This window comes from Heptranchias perlo, chromosome 6 (assembly GCF_035084215.1).
Source record: "Heptranchias perlo isolate sHepPer1 chromosome 6, sHepPer1.hap1, whole genome shotgun sequence".
Lineage (NCBI taxonomy): Eukaryota > Metazoa > Chordata > Chondrichthyes > Hexanchiformes > Hexanchidae > Heptranchias > Heptranchias perlo.
Window position 1 is genome coordinate 4,815,796 of NC_090330.1, and position 20,735 is coordinate 4,836,530.

The 20,735-nt window shown below is 41.7% G+C and overlaps 1 protein-coding gene across 1 annotated transcript in view; it reads left to right on the top strand.

Moving 5' to 3' along the window:
* The window catches only part of uvrag (UV radiation resistance associated gene), a 260,049-nt gene that overhangs the window by 101,071 nt on the left and 138,243 nt on the right, over positions 1 to 20,735 (top strand). The window contains exon 9 of the mRNA XM_067985644.1: positions 19,595 to 19,679. Coding sequence (XP_067841745.1) covers positions 19,595 to 19,679 — 85 coding nt within the window. The remainder of the gene's footprint in view (positions 1 to 19,594; positions 19,680 to 20,735) is intronic.

Here is a 20,735-nt window from a genome sequence, read left to right on the forward strand (position 1 = left end):
TGGTTTTGCTTTTTCTTTCAACACCCCACTGAAATGCAGCCTAATAACTGCTTGGTAGAGGCTTAAATGCCAAGACATGAGGATGACCAATGTTTGTAACCTAAGATGACTTCCCTCCCTCTTAGCTCCTCTTTACAGCCTTGTCACCTATGCATGTGGCCTGCTATTTAAAAGCTAAAAGAGATGAACATAACTCTTCACAATAGGAATGCTTGAGTTGAATGTGACTTATCATTCTTTATTCTCTTACCCTTTCCCTCTTAAACAAATCTAAAACCCATCTAGGGCTGTGCCTTGCCTTTTTAAGAGCAAGGTCGTAAGATGTTCATTTTTAGTTTTCTTGGTTTACAAGCAACATTTCCCTAGGAGAAAGAAAGAAAGACTTGCATTTATGTAGTGTCTCAGGATGTCCCAAAGTGCCTTACAACCAATCTGAGAGGGCAGACGGGTCCTCGGTTTAACGTCACGTTCGAAAGATGGCACCTCTGACAGTGCAGCACTTCCCCAGTACTGCACTGGAGTTTAAGCCTAGATTTTGTGCTCAAGTCTCTGGAGTAGGACTTGAACCCACAAACTTCTAACTCAGAGGTGAGAGTGCTACCCACTGACCCACGGCTGACAAGCGAGGAGTTTACTTGCAGTGTCCCACAGTTATCAGCAAAGCTTTTAGAATTCCATTGCCAGACTTGTCTTAAAGTGATAGCATTGCTTTTACTTTTATTGTTGCTGTGATGAGACTTAGAAATTATCAACTTTCAAAGTAGATTCCCACCCCTGTCATGTGTTGCATACTTCTCGTGGGGGGTAGTAAAAAGGATGACCATACATCCCAATGTAGCCAACTAGAAAAACTGAGCATCAAAAAAGCTGACAGGTCTGAATGTAGGCCTTATGACACATGATGCTAGGGAGTCAGACTGAGAGAGCAGTGCAACGAGGTCTTGTCATAACTCGAGCTGCAGGTGTACTCAATGTTGCGTCACTTTTATTGCAGTACGCAAAAACACAATTAGCTGTAGTGGAAGAAAATAGTGCTGCAGAATTGAAAAAGAAATTTTTACACAAACCATACAATCCCCTATTGAAGGGAGGTGAAGCATTCCATTAAATGTGCAGCAAGGTTTGTTACCTGTTTTGAATCGCAACATGGGTATTCAAAGAAACAAGTGATAACTGTCAAAGTCGCTGGTACTTGGCTGCTGGTTGAGGCTTTGCTGCTCTAACAACTACAGATGTGGTCTTTCAAATTCTGGATAGGTTGCACTGCTAGTCTTTTGTTTGAGCAATGCCTTTTTATCTCAATGTTTTTAAAATTTTAACTGCACCCCAGTCTGAGATTGCGTAATATAACTGTAATACCCCCAGAGTTTATTGAAACGTTACCTTCCTTAATGTTATTAGTATTGTAACTGGAAGCACAATTTTCTAATTTTGAAAGGTTACCTAGAGACACTGAAACCCTGAAGTCTTGTTCGTAACAACAGCAAAGGGACTACGAAGTTTCCTGTGAAGATCTTGTCGTCGGGAAGGACCGATCCTAGAAATGTACAACAATAAGGATTTGGCGTCTGATTCACTGATACAAAATTGAATCCAAAATATGTGAAATATTGATTGGCTCTAGAACAGATTCTGAGGTGTTTCATTTCATAGCTGTTGTTACATTTGGGCAGGAATCTGTCCTCAACAGTTAACAAAAAAGAGAGAAGAAATAAAGGTTGATGTTTTGGGTTTCACTTAAGATAGTTTTTTTAAAAAAAACCTCTATTCATGGCAATAATGCTGATGCCTGTAACTTAATCTATTCTTTTCATTTTAATCAACTTGTGGTGAGTGTAGAATTGGGGTCTTGCAGAGTGAGTTTCAAGAGTTGGAGTTGACAAACAAGACATAAGAACATAAGAAATAGGAAAAGGAGTAGGCCATACGGCCCTTCGAGCCTGCTCCGCCATTCAATAAGATCATGGCTGATATTCAACCTCAACTCCACTTTCTCACCCGATCCCTTGATTCCCCTAGAGTCCAAAAATCTATCTATTTATCTCAGCCTTGAATATACTCAACGACTCAGCATCCACAGCCCTCTGGGGTAGAGAATTCCAAAGATTCACAACCCTATGAGTGAAGAAATTCCACCTCATCTCAGTCTTAAATGGCCGACCCCTTATCCTGCGATTATGGCCCCTAGTTCTAGACTCTCCAGCCAAAGGAAACAACCTCTCAGCATCTACCCTGTCAAGCCCCTTCAGAATCTTACATGTTTCAATGAGATAAAGACCTGAGGATTACCCAAATACTGCACAATCGGTCAGGTAGGAAGAAACAGATATATTAACATTTGACTTGAGAAAAGGTGTAGGTGGGAGGTTTTCCCAGGATAGGACATTTAAATGAATTCACGGGCAAAGGGAAGCTATCTGAATTGGACCGATACCAAATTTCTTGCAGAGAGTGTCTGCAGGGGAGGATTTAGCCTAATGAGGGGAAGGAGCAAGCCGAGCAGACTGAAAATGAAAAATTAATACTGGAGTAGAGTATAGAGGCTAGATGTTATGTATCAGAGGAGGGAGGGGATGGTTGAATGATGCTATAAAGTAGGCAGTGCGAGGATATAACTACGCAGCAAAGTAACAAATAGAAAATGGAGGTAACAAACCTCAAAATGGCAGGAACCTTTTATTTTAAAATTTTTTATATATATATATTTTTATATATATATATAAAAATTTTTTTAAAATAAATTAAAAAAATTGGGGATCCAGAGGCTTATGCTGGAGAGGTGAGCTATGAAGTATCACAAAAGGCTTGGAAAAGTAAGAATGTAGATTGGTTGGGGGTGAATTTACAGGGACGTAAATTTCTCTGCAAGGTTACAAGATCAACTGAGAGGGTTGTGTTTTTTTTTAACGTCTCGGAGGAGATAACCTAGAAATCTGGATATGATGTAAAGTGGAAATATTTGGAGAAGGATTTCCTGTATGTTGTGCAGTAAAATACTGAAGATGTTCTTTCTAAACAGGTTTACAGTTTTGTTATGCATAGCGCACATAGGAAATCTTCCCCCATTGTGGATCGAAATAAGTAACATTTGGGGTAGAAAAATCTAACCATTGGGGTCTGTTTTAGTTCACCAGGTCAGAAAAAGACTAACTGTAGAAATTTATACTTGGAAATACAGGAGTGTATGAGATCAAATGTTGTTGTTGTTGTGGACAATTTTAATTTACAAAGATAAATCCAGGTGCGGAAGATCATTCAGCCAATCTTGCTCATCCTTCCATTTAAAAACCTGTGGTCCTCACATCACAACATCTGTTTCATTCTAGAATGATGCTCGAGTTTTTCCCTTCCACTTTCCTGGCTGGAAGACCATTCCAACTATGAATGACTCTTTGCACGAGGACATCATTCCTGAACTTGCCTTTTACCAGTTTATACCCAGTACATCCCTTTGTCCTGTACACAATGGTTTAACTTAAAATAGTGTTCTGGATTAACCCTCCTACATCTCTAAGGTCCCCTCTTTCTTGCTGCTTTTCAAGATTGAAGAAGGCAGTATTCAAGATGTGGTCTGATCATAGAGTCATACATCACGGATAGAGGCCCTTCGGCCCATCGTGTCCGCGCCGGCCATCAAGCCCTGTCTACTCTAATCCCATATTCCAGCATTTGGTCCGTAGCCTTGTATACTATGGCATTTCAAGTGCTCATCCAAATGCTTCTTGAATGTTGTGAGGGTTCCTGCCTCCACAACCCTTTCAGGCAGTGAGTTCCAGACTCCAACCACCCTCTGGGTGAAAAAGTTCTTTCTCAAATCCCCTCTAAACCTCCCGCCTTTTACCTTGAATCTATGTCCCCTTGTTATAGAACCCTCAACGAAGGGAAAAAGCTCCTTAGTATCCATCTTATCTGTGCCCCTCATAATTTTGTACACCTCAATCATGTCCCCCCTCAGCCTCCTCTGCTCCAAGGAAAACAAACCCAATCTTCCCAGTCTCTCTTCATAGCTGAAGCGCTCCAGCCCTGGTAACATCCTGGTGAATCTCCTCTGCACCCTCTCCAAAGCGATCACATCCTTCCTGTAGTGTGGCGACCAGAACTGCACACAGTACTCCAGCTGTGGCCTAACCAGTGTTTTATACAGCTCCATCATAACCTCCTTGCTCTTATATTCTATGCCTCGGGTAATAAAGGCAAGTATCCCATATGCCTTCTTTACCACCTTATCTACCTGTTCCGCCGCCTTCAGGGATCTGTGAACTTGCACACCAAGATCCCTCTGACCCTCTGTCTTGCCTAGGGTCCTCCCATTCATTGTGTATTCCCTTGCCTTGTTAGTCCCTCCAAAGTGCATCACCTCGCACTTTTCCGGGTTAAATTCCATTTGCCACTGTTCCGCCCATCTGACCAACCCATCTATATCGTCCTGCAGACTGAGGCTATCCTCCTCGCTATTTACCACCCTACCAATTTTTGTATCATCAGCGAACTTACTGATCATACCTTTTACATTCATAACTAAGTCATTAATGTAGACCACAAACAGCAAGGGACCCAGCATCGATCCCTGTGGTACCCCACTGGCCACAGGCTTCCAGTCACAAAAACAACCTTCGACCATCACCCTCTGCCTTCTGCCACTAAGCCAGTTTTGTATCCAAAGTGCCAAGGCACCCTGGATTCCATGGGCTCGTACCTTCTTGACCAGTCTCCTGTGGGGGACTTTATCGAAGGCCTTACTGAAATCCATGTATACCACATCCACTGCGTTACCCTCATCCACACGCCTAGTCACCCCCTCAAAAAATTCAATCAAATTAGTCAGACATGATCTTCCCTTGACAAAGCCATGTTGACTATCCCTGATTAATCCTTGCTTCTCCAAGTGGAGACTAATTTTGTCCTTCAGAATTTTTTCCAGTAATTTTCCTACCACTGATGTTAGGCTCACTGGCCTGTAGTTCCCCGGTTTTTCCCTACTCCCCTTCTTAAATAATGGTACTACATTAGCGGTTCTCCAGTCCTCTGGCACATCCCCTGTGGCCAGAGAGGTTCTGAATATATGTGTCAGAGCCCCCGCAATCTCCTCCTTTGCCTCACACAGTAGCCTGGGATACATTTCGTCCGGGCCTGGGGATTTATCCATTTTTAGGCCTGCTAAAACCGCCAATACCTCCTCCCGCTCGATGTTAATATGTTCGAGTATATCACAGTCCCCCTGCCGTATTTCTATGTCTACATCGTCCTTCTCCATAGTGAAAACAGATGCAAAAAATTCATTTAGAACCCCTCCTACATCTGCCGGCTCCACACACACATTGCCATTTTTGTCCCTAATGGGCCCTATTTTTTCCCTAGTCATCCTCTTACCCTTAATATACTTATAAAACATCTTAGGATTTTCCTTTATTTTGCTCGCCAGTGTTATTTCATGGCCCCTCCTTGATCTCCTAATTTCTTTAAGTATCCCCCTGCACTTTTTGTACTCCTCTAGGGCTTCCTCCGTCTTTAGCCTTTTGTATCTGCCAAAAGCCCTCCTTTTTTTCCTAATCCATTCTCGTATATCCCCTGACATCCAAGCAGTATACAGTTTCAACATTATGTCCACAATTATGGTCTGCTGATTTGGGGCTGTCTAACTCAGAAATCTGTTGACTGCTCAATGACTGGACTGTCATCATGAGGGAGTTAATAGAAATCCCATAAGACTGGACATAAGCTAACATGGTAGCTATTTTCATAAAGGACACAAGACAAGCCTGAGTAACCCATTAGTCTTACTGCCAGAGGTGCTGTCTTTTGGATGACACTTTAAAGCAAGGTCTGCCCCCTCAGGTGGATGTAAAAGATCCCATAGCACTATTTGAAGAAGAGCAGGGGAGTTCTCCCTGGTGTCCTGACTAATATTCGTCCCACAACCAACATCACTAAAACAGATTATCTGGTCATTATTTCTTTGCTGTTTGTGGGACCTTGCTGTGTGCAAATTGGCTGCTGCGTTTCCTAATTACAACAGTGACTACACTTCAAAGAGTACTTCATTGGCTGTGAAGCACTTTGAGATGTCCTGAGGTCGTGAAAGGTGCTATATAAATGCAAGCCTTCCTTTATTTTTTAATAAGGAGGGAAAGAAAAGTAAATTAGCAGTATGTATTAGAGTGGCATTGGGCTGGAGAGGTGTAACAAATAGTCTCACACACATCAACACTGAGGGGACCTCTTTACATCCACATACAAAATCGTTGCAGAACCTCTCCGCAAGTTGGTTGAATTCACAAAATATTAAGTTAGAAGTGGAGGTGGGCCAGCTGAGTCTTATGAAGCAGCCAAGGAACGACACAAAGAACTGGACAAAATTTGCAGGTGGGCAAACTACGATGGGTGAAATTCAATTTAGCTAAATGCGAAGCTTTATGCATCGGAAGATAAAGGGGGCAATGTTTACTTAATGAATTTGTAAACAATTTTACAACACCAAGTTATAGTCCAGCAATTTTATTTTAAATTCACAAGCTTTCGGAGGCTACCTCCTTCCTCAGCGGCATCTCCACATCATGACTACCATCGATACTTAATGAATGGCATCAAACTAGCCAGGAAAGAGGCTGAGAGAGACCTGGGAGTGACAGCAGACAATAATTAGCATGTCCAATCATTGCAGAGAAAAACAATAAATCCCCAGTGAGAGACATTTCATCCTTGGATATATAGTGTCTCTCCCTGGGGATTTATTGTTTTTGATTCATCTGAACTTGAATAGGACCTCCTTGCAAGTGATGTCAGTCATTGCATTTCTTTGTCAAACTTCCTGTGATTTGTGTCTTCTGCTATTTGTGTCTTCTGTACTGTTTAGTTGCAGGAAGTAATTATTTAGGTTTCAGGGCCTCCTTCAGAGAGAGCAACAGTGAGAATGCTACAAATGTTTGCATTTCCGGGCTAGGGAGGAGAAAAAAAACTGGGTTGCTATTGTTGAAATCCACTGGACCAGCTGCAAAGTGCATATCAATGGATGTTGGGTGAAAAAAGAATTGGTATAGGCTGTGATGGCCCCAGTGTTGAAATAGATGTTGAGCCACACTGTCCAGGCTCATTCACTTAAGTGAGATGCTGGCTCCTGTGGATCCATCCATTCCGTTGCTGCTTGGAGAGGAGAGAGAAAGAAGTTGATTGGGGCGGTGGGATGTTTTGCTTAAAGTATTTGACCTGAATAATTCCTTGGACTGGATTTGGATCTTTTCGGCATGTGAATCATTGTGTTTTAACAAACAGATAATTATCATTGGGCTCCTCAATTTATTTGGAATATTTTAAAAATCTCTAACTTTACAAAGAATTATCAGAAGAAAGTTCTTTTTAAAAGTTCATCATTTTGTAGTAAGATTTTAGACTTTGGACATCTATTGCAAGAAGAAAAGTTTTGTATTTGACACTGGCACTGAAGTGCTCTATACTTTCCTTTCCCTTTAAATAGATTTAATCTAATGCAGACTCAAGACTTTGCTTTGAAGGTTGGACACAAAGCCTTGGAGAAAATGTAATTTTGTCCTGATTCAAACAATGAAACCATGGGTTTAAAAAAAATTGTGTAGCAGGTGATGCAAACCTGCACATAATCTAACAGTTGGAACCAAAAATCCTATTACCTCAATGTTTTTAAGCTCAAGGATTTTCCAATTCTAGCTAAACTGTTATGGAATTTGCATAAAATGTAACGCCAGTTTGAGGACCCCTGGGTTCTTTCTGCGGGCCTATATTTCAGTCCCCTGCAGGTGTGCCATGACATTGATTTATTCCCACTGACAAATGTGGGCAGTAATATTTGCCAGTACATTCCTCCTAAATCTTTCTTCGGTAGGTAATGTCGCAACATTATGAAAAATGAGTTACTGTGAGATTGAGTAACAAACTTGATTTGAAGACAGTTATTCACCTGGGGGATCTGGGCTTGAGTACAGGCCAGACTAATGCAAAGAAAATTTCTTATCTTTGTTGTCCGTAAGGGTTCTGCATTTGGGCGATCACATTCTAATTCCTAGTAGGCACGAGTCCACAGAACAAAACTGGCTGTACTTAGGTACTAATTGGCCATTGGGAAATGGAAATGTCACACTGGTTGTCTGAAACTGGGACTGAAGTACATTGTTGCCATAGATCGGAGGGAGTTAACCCTGGTGTACCTGACCTGGAAATGCTCGCTGCTGGCACTGGGTGCCAAAAGTGGGGAAGTATTCTATTGTATAGGGTTAATATCTTTCATCAGCAGCTTGAATTTGCACAAGCTTTCAGCTTGATTACCACAAAATCCACCTTGTCCTCATCCTTCAAAAAATAAATTGTTTGACTTTCAGACAGTTTCACATTTTTGGGTCAGTTTGACCTTCGCTGGCTACTGAGCTCAATCTCAATCCTGCTCACTCGTAGTGGTGAGACAAAATGAAAGGTCTAAATGAAAGCTTGAATTTGCTTCATGTTTCTGTTTTCTTCAACCATGCTTTTTAGCAGCTCTCCTAACCCTCTCGCTTAAGCTCGACATCCATTGTTACTCCATTATGAAGCACCGTGGGTTGTTTTTCTGTGTTAAAGACACTATTTAAATGCATGTTTGTTATTCTGATGAACCAAAGAATCTGCCTCTTTACCAGAGAGCCACAGTTGGGAGATTGAAAGCTCACTGCAGCCTGGATTATATTGGCTGATAAGGTTCATCATTTCACCACCCCAATATTATGATACACTGAGGAGAGCCCTTGACTGCACAGATCACATGTTGCCTATTGGATGGTGAAAGCCACATGGGCAAAATGACCCAATCAAGAATAGCATGCAGCTTAATTAGTGTTTGCAGTAGAAGCATCAATATTGTAATTATTCCATTAAATTGTATTTTGAGCACGGTGCGGTGAGCAAACCTTAGTTACAAGTTCCCACCGTGTGTAGTTAGGGACTGTTATCAACGTAACAAGCTGAGTTTGCTGCAGCTGATCAGGGCTGAGGCAGAGCCAACTGTGTTAGGGGTACTGATTTAATGGAATTCCAGCAATCCATTTAATAAATCGCGAGGCTGGTCTTGGCCAGAGTCACATTTTGACCCCCACTTTTTCTCATGTTGCTGATTCTGCTGTTGTAATCTACAATCCTGGAAAATTAAACCTGCTTGCTGTTTGACATTTGTACTCGTTATGCAACTGATGGTTCAGCTTTTCTTCTACGTTTCTATAAGGTTTTTTAAAAGTTTACAACATTACATAAAATAGTCTCCCTGCACAGTGACTTCAAAATTCTCACCCTCTTCAAATTCTGCCACTGCTACTTTTTTTGTCTTGCTCTACGATCTTCTTGAACTCCCCATTCTTGCACGCCTCTTCTGTTCTTTCAATTGATTTATTCTATCAATCTTTCCCCCCCTTCCTCCATTGCATCATTAATGGCAGAGACCTCAGCCACCTAGAATTCCCTTCTTAAACCTCCTTAATGCTGCCATTCTCATCTTCAAAAGAAAAATTCATCAAAACCTGCATCTTCCACCATATTTTCTGACTTCTTCCATGATTTCTCTTCCACTTCCTGCTCGTCTGATGATCTGCAAAGGGACTTGGGACATTTTATAGGGAAGGCACTTGCAAGTTGTCTATTACTGTAATGTGAATGTTTGTGAAAGCTTATTTTGGGGAACTAAGTAACTACTGTTGTACACAGCATACGGTGCGTATAGGTTAATCCTCTTCAGTTTATTTCTCGCTGGCACTCTGTACCCCCTATTTTGACTCTTCCAGCACTCAATTATAAGAAAATGGATGAAAAAGCAATTTGGCACATCAAAGTCACAAAGGTCAGATGTAGTCTATCTCATCATAGACCTCACCACTTTTAATCCGATGAGGAAAGCTCTGCACGAATCCCTTGTAATCCTTTAAGGTTTTTCACCAAACTCCAGAATATTCACTCATTGAGATTTCCATTATTCATCTCCGACCTGCTGCTTTCCACTGACGGTCTTTCACTCTTCTTTTCTCTGTTTCTCCCCTGCTGCCTGGGTCAGTTTTGTCTCCCTTTTTAAAAATGTGCACCATGTTAGCCTGTTTCTCATCTAGTGAGACCTCCCCAGCATTTGATCCAAAATTGAGCACAACTAGCTACTTAAATGTGATGGAGTGAGGTTTTCAGGTAAAATCTGAGAATAAGTAAGAAATTAGCTGAAGGGTGGGAAGCAGTGGGTACTTGTTAGAGGAATGTCTATTTAGGGGAGAGGCAAGGGCTGAATGGGGTGCACAGATAGTTTAAAGGCTGATAAATTTTTCCCAAAGAAATATTGTTTTTCATGTGACCCGAGTTGTCGATGGATTTTTAAAATTTATTTCAGATCATCTTTCCTTTCTACACAATGAGACTTTTTAAAAAAAAAACACGTAACAGTGTATTTCCTGAATTTTTTCCACCTCTGGGTGGAAATATTATCTGGGAGGGTAGAGGTATGGGGCTGGAAGGTTGATATAGCACCGCCTTCCTGAAATTAGAACCGCAGACTGAAAACGATTCGTTCCAAGTAACAACACTCTGCTGGAGAGGAAGAGATTTCTCCTCTGCTCAAGTCTCGCCCAAGGCAAGTTAATTTTGTACTCTTGTCTTCTAGTTCTATTGAACAGCCTGCATGCCTGCACCAACTGTGCCTCTCGGCATGTTAAAAATCTGATCCAAATCTTCCATGGTATTTCCTCCAAATGAAAACCAGTTCAGTTGTGTGAATATCAACAACTTATTGCCAAATAATGATGAAAATGATGTTCTCTGCACTCTTCCCACATTCACAAATGACTGTTCAAAGGCAGTGTGCCCAAAATTGCACACTATTCCAAATCAGTACTTGAATCCAAATCCTAAGAAGGAATTGGAAAGTACATTCAAATGTCCCTGTGGGAATTGTCTGAAAGTAATTTTCACAGCACCGCAGTTGAGATCGGAAATTCTTGGCCAACATACTGCAGGGTACATTTCGAGATTTTGGTTACCCCAGCAAGGAGTTAATCAGGAGAGAAGAGGAGAAAATTGGCTGGGGAAAAGACAGTGGGAGATAAAATTATCATTTTTATTGCCACAGATAGTTTGTAGACTTGACACTTGATCAAATGATATCTACCCTAAGCAGGTCACTGCAGCAAGAAAATAGAATGTAAAATTAAATATTTAGTGCTTCAAAACATTGTACTGCTTAGAAAATGTGTCAGATATGTGTTGGTTTTATTGACGTACATTTTGCACCGACTGCTGGATCTCCTCACATACTTTTATCAGACTAGAATGTAAAATTATGTTCATCCCTTGTTTGTAGCCGCCTTGATATATCCAGGATAGGTGATGAGCTGATATTGAACAAAAGATGATCAGGCTAACGCAGGATGCAGCTTGTCAGATAAAAGTGTGTCTTCGCACTCTAGACATTTTTGTATCGTTTCCCTTTGCAGTAAATCCGTTGTATGTTGATCTGCCAAAAGATTCTCATCAGAAGACAGGGTGTGTGAGGTTCTGGATGAGCAGTAACTTGATTGAAGCGTTTTGTTGGCTACACTTTGACACTTGAGCGCTGAGTGTTTTCATCTTCCAAATGATGTTGATTTCATACAAGATGGTAATATATTGGGGAGTGGCGAGTCTGTAGTCTGACCACCCTACTGAACAATGGCAGGGAGAGTGTGCAGGTCAAATGCAGTAGCAAAAGCGGGATAATTCCAGCATTTTCTGCTTCTAATTGGTTTACTTTTCAATTCCCAATGTGCATATTTTCAGTATTTTTTGAAAAGGTAATTTCATTTCTTGTAATTTAGTTTCTTCCCCGTTTGTAGATTTTGCACGTTGTGCCACCGAGCTTTCCCTGAAGGGTCGCTCCTACTTCTAGCTCGCTGCCTGTCCTGTTTCTATTTGCAATTTCTGTTTGCCTGATTATGGAATGCACGCACTCTACCTGGTATGGGCACCCACACTTACAGAAGCCCAGAGACCTTAGATGCAGGATGGCTTGGGGATTCCTAGGTGTGCGCAGAAGGACCACTGGAGTCTAACCATTTAAAACCATGTAGCTCATCAGGACACACCCCTGGTGCTTGTCCAGCCAGAACCATTAGCACATTTGGCTTCTAGGGCTATCTGGAACCAGGTCAGAAGAATGCCAACCCCAGAGCCAGGCTGGCAAGCCAGGCTGGCTAGCCAGTCATCAGTAGTGCTTTGGATTACTGCAGACCTGCCTGGTTTGGGTATCAGTAACAAAGCCTGCCACAAGGAGTTAACTCCATTCCAATCTTCCAGGATCAGGCGTGTCATCTTGGAGCCATCTCCCCTCTGTTTCCTCACTTTCTTTCCACCTCCACCACCCCCACCCCCACCCCCACCCCACCCCTCAAAAAAAAAGGCATTGGTCATTAGCTAGCTGATTGGAGGCCCCTCTAGGTGGTCAGATGCCAGGAACGCCACATGAATGGACAAGAGAAACACAATTCACCATCAAATGTGTGAATAGATTATAAATCTATTTCTGACCATACTGTGGAAACACACCAACTGCCTTTAGGACGTACTGTCGTTGGTTGCCTCTCTGCAACCCAATCATGGTAAACGTGGTGAACCCTCATATTCTGTCTCCAGGCACTGCCTTTGAGCAGCTGGCATCCAAAGTCTGAATTTCCTTATCAGCTCACCCGCTTTCACTATGATCAAAGGACCTAAACAGGATACTCTGCGACCTCACAGCTACCTTAATGTTTTAGTCAAGTGAGTCCTTTGCTATGTTTCAAGCCTACTCATCACCAGCTGTTTAATCCCTGCCCTTCTGAGAGACTTTGGTGAAGACTTCTCTGTCATGAGGCTGACTTCCCCCTCCATGTGTACAGTGATCTTTCAGTGTAGACCAGACCACTCTTCTGACCATTTTCCCTTTTTTGCCACAAATTTACCTCATCGTGTGATGCTGGATCTTTTGCATGGCCCCCAGAAAGTCATTCCATTGCATGATTAGGAGTTCTGAACCATGAAGGAGAACAATTTGCATGCACATCTTATACACCACTAGCTTAACCTGCCATTTAAGAAACTAGATTGATTCCTGGGATGAGAGGGTTGTCCTATGATGAGAGATTGAGTAGAATGGGCCTATATTCTCTGAAGATTAGAAGAATGAGAGGTGATCTCATTGAAACGTATAAGATTCTGAGGGGGCTTGACAGGGTAGATGCTGAGAGGTGGTTTCCCCTGGCTGGAGAGTATAGAATTAGGGGCATAGTCTCAGGATAAGGGGTTGGCCATTCAAGACTGTGATGAAGAGGAATTTCTTAACACAGAAAGTTGTGAATCTTTGGAATTCTCTACCCAAAGGGCTGCGGATGCTGGGTCATTGAGTATATTCAAGGCTGAAATTGATAGATTTTTGGACTCTATGGAAATCAAGGGATATGGGGATTGGGCAGGAAAGTTGAGTTGAGGCCGAAGATCAGCCATGATCTTATTGAATGGTGGAGCAGCTCAAGGGACCGTTCGGCCTGCTCCTGCTCCTATTTCTTACGTTTTGAGAGACTTTTCCTTTCTTTTGAAGGACAGTATCCATCAAAAAATATTTAGCACCCTTAATATAGAAAAACGTCGTACGGCAGTTCACAGAAGTGAAATCAGACAAAAATCAATGCCAAGCCAAAGGAGATTTTAGGACTAAAAACTTGGTCAAACAGTTTGGTTTTGAAGAGGATCTTACAGGAGGAGAGATTGTTGGGAGGCAGAGAAGTTTAGGGTGGGAATTCCAGAGCTTAGGGCCTCGATTGCTGATGGCGTAGCCGCCAGTGGGGAGGTGGAAGAAGTGGGGGATATACCGGAGGCCAGAGTTGGATGAACATCCAATTCTCAAGAGTGTTGTAGGGCTGAAGAAGGTTATAGAAATAGGGAGGGGTGAGGTTGTGAAGCAATTTAAACAAGAGGATGAGAATTTTAAATTTGAGGCGTTGGGGGGGCCTGCAAGCCAATGTATGTCAGTGAGGACAGGGTGATGAGTGAGTGGGACAGAATATAGGCAGCAGATTTTTGGATGAGCTGAAGTTTATTGAGGATGGGAGAGCATTGGAATAGTCAAGTCTGGAGGTGACAAAGGCGTGGACGAGGGTTTCGGCAGCAGATTGGTTGAGGCGGGGATGGAGATAAGTGATTATTACGGAGGTGGAAGTACACTGTCTTTGTGATGGGAGTGGATGTGGGTTGGAAGCTCAGTGCGAACAGTCTGGTTCAACCTGATATGGTGGCCAGGGTGGCAATGGTACAGAGTTTGTGGCAGTCGCCAAAGACTACGGCTTCTGTGTTCCCGATGTTTAACTGGAGGAAATTTTGGCTACTGGATATCGGAAAGCCAGTCTGACAACACAATCTAAGTTGAAGTCTGTATCCACAAGGACGCTCTGCTACCCTTATGGATTAACAATTGTGACGGCTGCTCTTTATAACTTCTAATACCTTGGTGATATCTTGAGATGTGCAAACCATAGATACAGAACTTGGGATCATTCATCACCATATTCCACTGATTGACCTATTCAAGATGGTGAGCAGCGTGCATTAGATCTGCCATTGAGAGTTCCAAAAAGAATAATATTTTCAGAAATTTCCAGAATAGACTGAGGTTGTCCCTTTCGATGACATCCAGTACATATTTGGGGTACAGTAGCTTAATGGTTATGTTACTGGACTGGTAATCCAGCGAACATATCATTCAAATCCCACCATGGCAATTGAGAATTTGAATTCAGTTTAAAGCTGGCATCAGTTAAAGTGACCATTAAGCTGTCAGATTGTTGTAAAATCAAAACTGGTTCACTAATGTCCTTTTGGGAACGAAACTTGCTGTCCTTACCCAGTCTGGTCTTTGTGACTCTAACCCCACATCAACGTGGTTTACTCTTCATAGCCCTCTGAAGTGGCCTAGCAAGCCGTGTAGTTGTTTCAAGTTGCTACAAAGATTACGGACTGCAGCAGTTCAATAAGAAGGCCCACCACCACCTTGAGGGCAACTAGTGATGGACAATAAATGCTGCCTGTGCCAGCAATGGCCACATCCCGATAATGAACTAAAAAAAAATTGGCAAAAGATATTGAATACGATGGGTGATGGTGGACAACCTTACCTCAGTTCACTTCACTTTTGAGAAAAAATAGGTTATGTGAGTGTCTCATCTCTCCTGATATGGATCCTGGAGCTGGAGTAGTGGAGAAAATCCAGTATTGGGTCATGTAAGTCGTAAACTACCAGCTTTTTCAAGAAGACCTCATGAAACATTGGACTGAGAACCTTATGAAAATCAATGAAAGCAATATCAGTGGGTTACTTGAGTCTTGCAGGGTTTTGTGACCTTGTATAACTCCACAATCTGCCCTGTATATTCTTCATAAGAGTGATATGCAACATTTGTATTCAGTATACATGCAGCCACAACCTGAACAACAATCTTTTTAAGAATTGTTGGCTTAGTAGCACTAAGACCATAGCAGGGTAGTCAAATTCATCTGTAAAATCTTAAATTTAATACATTGCTATGCTGAAGGTGCGTGATCACTGCCTTGATTAAAGCCAGAGGGGTTGGAGGACTACCCACCAGCTCTTACCCAAAAATATCTATGCCTCTTCTTAACGTGTGAACAGTGAAATGAAGCATACTGAGTGGTGAAGAGCACTTGAGTGTTGGGCTGAAAATCCCCAGATGTTGCCTGAAGTTGCCAATGGCTGAAATGTGTTTTGCCTTGGATGATTTCATTCTATCACTGCATAGGGGATAAGAAATACCATTTTGGCAGTGTTGGCCCATAAATTTACCCAGTTCTGTGCAAGTGAAATTTCTTCAGGGACACATCTGATGGTGTTTTCATACAAAATAGAGGAAATGGATTTCTATTTGACAGTGTGCCAATTGCTTCGTGTGTGCATAACAAGTGAGTACATGGTAGTCTTGTTGCTAACGACTTGCTGGAAAATCTTTTAAGATAAGGCACGAGGCCATACCGACCAGAAGGTCCCAGGTTCAATCCACCCTTTGTGGAGTTTGTTGATCTCAGCTGGTGTGGCAGCTGTGGTGGTAATATTGGCCTCAGTGACCCTGGGCAAGGGGCTGGATAAATAGCCAGAGATCCTACTTCTGGTTGCTGTCCAGTGAGCCCTATTGGAAAAATCCATGTTAAATCTCAAGTGAGAACAGGCTTGCCTTTGGCTGTAATGCCCATCACAGTCAAAACCTGAATTTTGGGCCTGGCATTTTCTCTGGTATACTGCCCCTAATTGGGTGGAATAGTGGCAACAAACAGGTAGCTTCCATTGATTTCAATGTTGATTAAAATCAGGAGCTTTCTATAACGGCTGCGCCAATTGGCCTGTTCCTGTGCTTTACGTTCTATGTGGTGTGTCAGTTTTGCAATTGCCGGCCTTTTCCTGGTTGCTAAATGTTGGTGCTGTATTGAAAATCAACAGACATTAGTGCCACATGTTGTATATAGGTGAAAGATAGTTTTTGTTGATGAATGGTGTCGAACTGGAGAGGCTGGAAGAGATCTGAGAATGATCGTTGTAAGTTTTGGATGCCCTACTTTAAGTGAGGTGGTCAACATCATAGAAAAGGTACACAAAATATTCACTAAGATGATACCAGGGATGAGGACCATCATTATTGAGAAACTGGGTTATTTTCCCTAAAACAGAGGAGAACTGATAAAGATATTCAAAGTAAAATAGGGGTTTGATGAGGTAAGTAGGGAAAAACTATTTCCACTGGTATGTGAGTCAGTAATTAGGGGGTATAAATTTAAGATTACTGAATGACTAGATATAACCCCTGATCATAAGGAACACAGGATCTGCTAATGGGAAGGACTGATGTTGAACCCAAGAAAAACAAAATTTGTAACCAGGATATCAGTTTTGGGTAACGTACCTCAGGTAAGATATATTTGCCTTGCTGGAGTACAGCGCAGATTCACCAGAATGACACCAGGGCTTAGTTAGATTACCAAGACAGATTGCATAAACTTGGTTTGTATTCCTTTGAGTTTAGAAGATTGAGGTGTGATTTAATTGAGATGTTTAAAATGATAAATGAATGCAGTAGGGTGGATAGGGAGGAACTGTCCCCTCTAGTAGGGGAATCCAGAACAAGAGGGCATAATCTTAAAATTAGAACTAGGCCAGTTGAGAGTGAAATGAGGAAGCATTTTTTCACACAATTGGTAGTGGAAATCCTGGAATTACCCCAAAAGGCTGTGGATGCTGGGTGAATTGAAATTTTCAAAATACAGAATCAACAGATTTTTTTTTTGCAAGGTAAGGGCATCAAGGGATATGGAGCAAAGGTGGATAATGGTAGTTGAAGTACGGATCAACTATGATCTAATAGAATGACCGAACAGGCTCCAGGGGCTGAATGGTCCACTCTTATTCCTATGACTGAAACAATTTCGAGTTTGCTACATGAGAAGCAAAAGGTGAAGAAAATTGAGCCTTGACCCTCCAGTTAGTATTTTATCAGCTTTTTGAAATCAAACTCTCCAGAGTGTAGTGTTTAATTTCTTTCAACCAATCCCAGATTTACTTATTAATTTTCCCTTATATTTTTGTCCACAACTTGTAAACAACCTAGACAAGCACTTCAGTGCAGGACTGAGGGGGAACTGCATTGGCAAAGGTACCATCTTGTAGTTGAGATGTTTAACAAAGGCTCTGTCTGCCTGCTCAGATGGACTCGAGATCCCATGGCACTACTTGCAGACGAGCAGGAGACTTCGCCCAATTTTCTGGCCAACATTTATCCAGCAACCAAAATTACCAAGAAAAGAAATATTTTCTCATCATTTATCTCATTGCTGTTGGTGGACTTTACTGTGCACAAAATTGGCTGCTGCGTCAGCTTACATAAGTGACTAAACTTTGAGAGTAATTAATTGGCTGTGAAGCGTTTTAGGCTAGCCTGAGGGCGTGACGGGTGCTATATAAAGGAAGTTCTCTTTTTTTTTTATATCCCCCTAGTTTTTTTTAACATAGGTCACGCTCTTTGCGTCATATTCTTAGACCCAGCATTGACTTGCACTTGAGTGGCACAGTAGTCTATATTGCCCTATGTCAACTCAATGGTTGGTAACAGCCTTAAGTAATAAAGGAAACCAACAAAATAGATATTGTGTATGATGCAGCAGGGAACTATTTTTGGGTAGTGGGGAAATGAAATCCAGTAGTAAGCAAACGTTTCATTCATTGGTTTGTTCCCTTTAAGTAAACACATCGAATGTACATGGTATCGGGACCTCAAGAAATGTTGCATTTTATATCTGCTTTCCTATCCAAAGAAGGGGTCGTTGACCTCTGTCATTGTTGTTGAAGGGTAGAAAGTGATTATCGGCAGTTAGCTTCCTCCCGGTCCCCTAGTTTTGTCCTCTCCTCTCTTGAAGATGCTGACTATTGCCGTGGTCCAGCTGCATGGGCACTGGTCACATTCTGGTACCTTGCTCAAGTGGCTAGTCTTGATGAATGAGGCTAGACTGAGAGTGTCGTCAGGCTTTTCAACAGTGGTGTTTTCAACGCCATCATAACAGAGGGTGATCCTGTCCTCCCCCGACGTGTCTCCTACACACCTCACTTGAAGGAGTGACTGGATAACGATCAAGAGAGGAAACTCTGTTTGTTTTTTTTTTCTTGCCCCCCCCCCCCCCACCCCACCCCCCCCCCCCCCCCCCACCAAACCCAGGTCTGATGATTGATTAATTTTTAAAACAAATTGGATTTTCTTGCTGAACATGTTAACACTTTGATCCTTTTCCTGAAGTAACCTGAGCAGTAAACATAGTCCACTTCTTGCTCGGACATGGCCCTGTCAATCCTAAAGTCCTCAGGTAGCCTTTTATCATGATAATGTCAAGCATGCACTGTAATTGTATTGCATCGGGTAGTCTCTCTTGAAAGTAATTCAACTTCGGTCATTTCCTCTATTAAGCATATAATATAAAATGTTATTTACTTGTAACATATCTGTAGCCATTTGCCCCTCGTAGTATTTGGTATACAGTTGATTAATCCCCCAAGCTCTTTGGGATGGAGAATTGAGGCTTGCTTTGCTTCTCTAATTGGAAGTTTGACCTTGTGCAACAAAAATGTCACGTTTGTCTTTTCAATTTATCAGCAATGGTAACCGGCTTCCTTAATTTGTTCAGTTGATGCACAGTTACTTGAAACCAATTATGTGAATAACTTTTTTTAGATTTTTAAAAAAATTTTAAGTTGGAAAATAACTCCATCCTGTCACGAATGACAAATTGCAATCTTATGCATGAAATACTGAGGCAATTACATGTGTGTAAACAAAGTGACTGCATGTAACCTGAAGCTGGCATTGATGCTGAAGAATACTGAGTGAGATCCCTGGTATATTTAAATAAACACTAACTTTATTTTCTTTTTTACTAATCATTGTAACTATCCTAAACATAAATCAATTTTTTTTAAAAAGCCAACTTTTTTTGCAACATTCTTGGCTTTGTATGTTAATTACAAATGAGACCTGAAAACTTGACTCTTTGTTGCTTCCCCCCCCCCCTCCAGAAAAAGCATTCTTGAGTAAACGTCATTGCTTACAAGTGGAGGACTCGTCTATGAACGAAGAAAGGAAGGGGTGTATAGCTAAAAGGTAAACGCTTCTTAAAAGCTCACCCTGATTTATTGCAGTTTCGTGCTTGACCTTGTTTTTCTGTGCGTGATAAATGTTGCGTTGGTAACTTACAGTAAGACATAGTTTGCCATGTTAACCAGACGATTGATCTTTCGTAACACTACCTGTCGTGAGATTTTATACGATGGTGCAGTAATAATGCTGTAATAGAAAAAAATGTAATTAATCCAATTGTGCTTAATTTTAAGAAAATGAAGAGAGGCTGGCATTTATTTTTCTTCGTGTTCCTGAGCTCCCAAGTGCCAAAAAATGAAATCTTTTCAAAATATGCAGCCTTCACTCAGAAACACAATGAATTCTCATGGAAAGAAAATTCTTAGAGATGACCTTCCTAGGAGGATAAGGGGAGGGGGGGCGGGGGAGGAACTGAACTGAACTCTACAATGCTGAAATTGTTTGACATTTTCCCCACATTCCTCCATTACTGGTCTTTCTTTACTCCCTCGCCGCACAATTTGATAGATATCGCTAATTTGTTTGAGACATCTTACCAAATAGGCTAGTATATGTACCATTTTAATGTCCGTATTCAGCATGTGTGTTCCGTCGTGAATTTACAGCCTTCACAAATCAGACTCTTATCTTAGAACCCAGCCTCTATGCTAGGTCTGAGAAAGAAGAAAAAAAACTTTAATCTAACTTGTTCCCAAAATAAGTGTTGAAGTTGTATTCTTAATGCAAGTAAAAGCAGTTGCTATATTTGTTCTGTGGGTTCCGTTTGATGAAGACATGTCTAATTCCACTGATCTGGTTGGTGGGATACATATTGACCCATTGCTCCAATCGGCTGCTTGTAACCTTCCCAAGAAGTCGCATTGATTTGGTCTCTGGGAACCGCATATTGTTGCCTATATTCCTCTTTCAGCATTTGATTTGTCCACGGAAACTGAGTAACCTGAAGTTGGGAATTTATCAGATTTCTTTATAGTGTGGACCACACTTTCACTTCACCTTTTCCCTACCACATTCCTGTTTCGACCTAATTTTTGAGGGCTACCAATGTTCCCTTTGAGG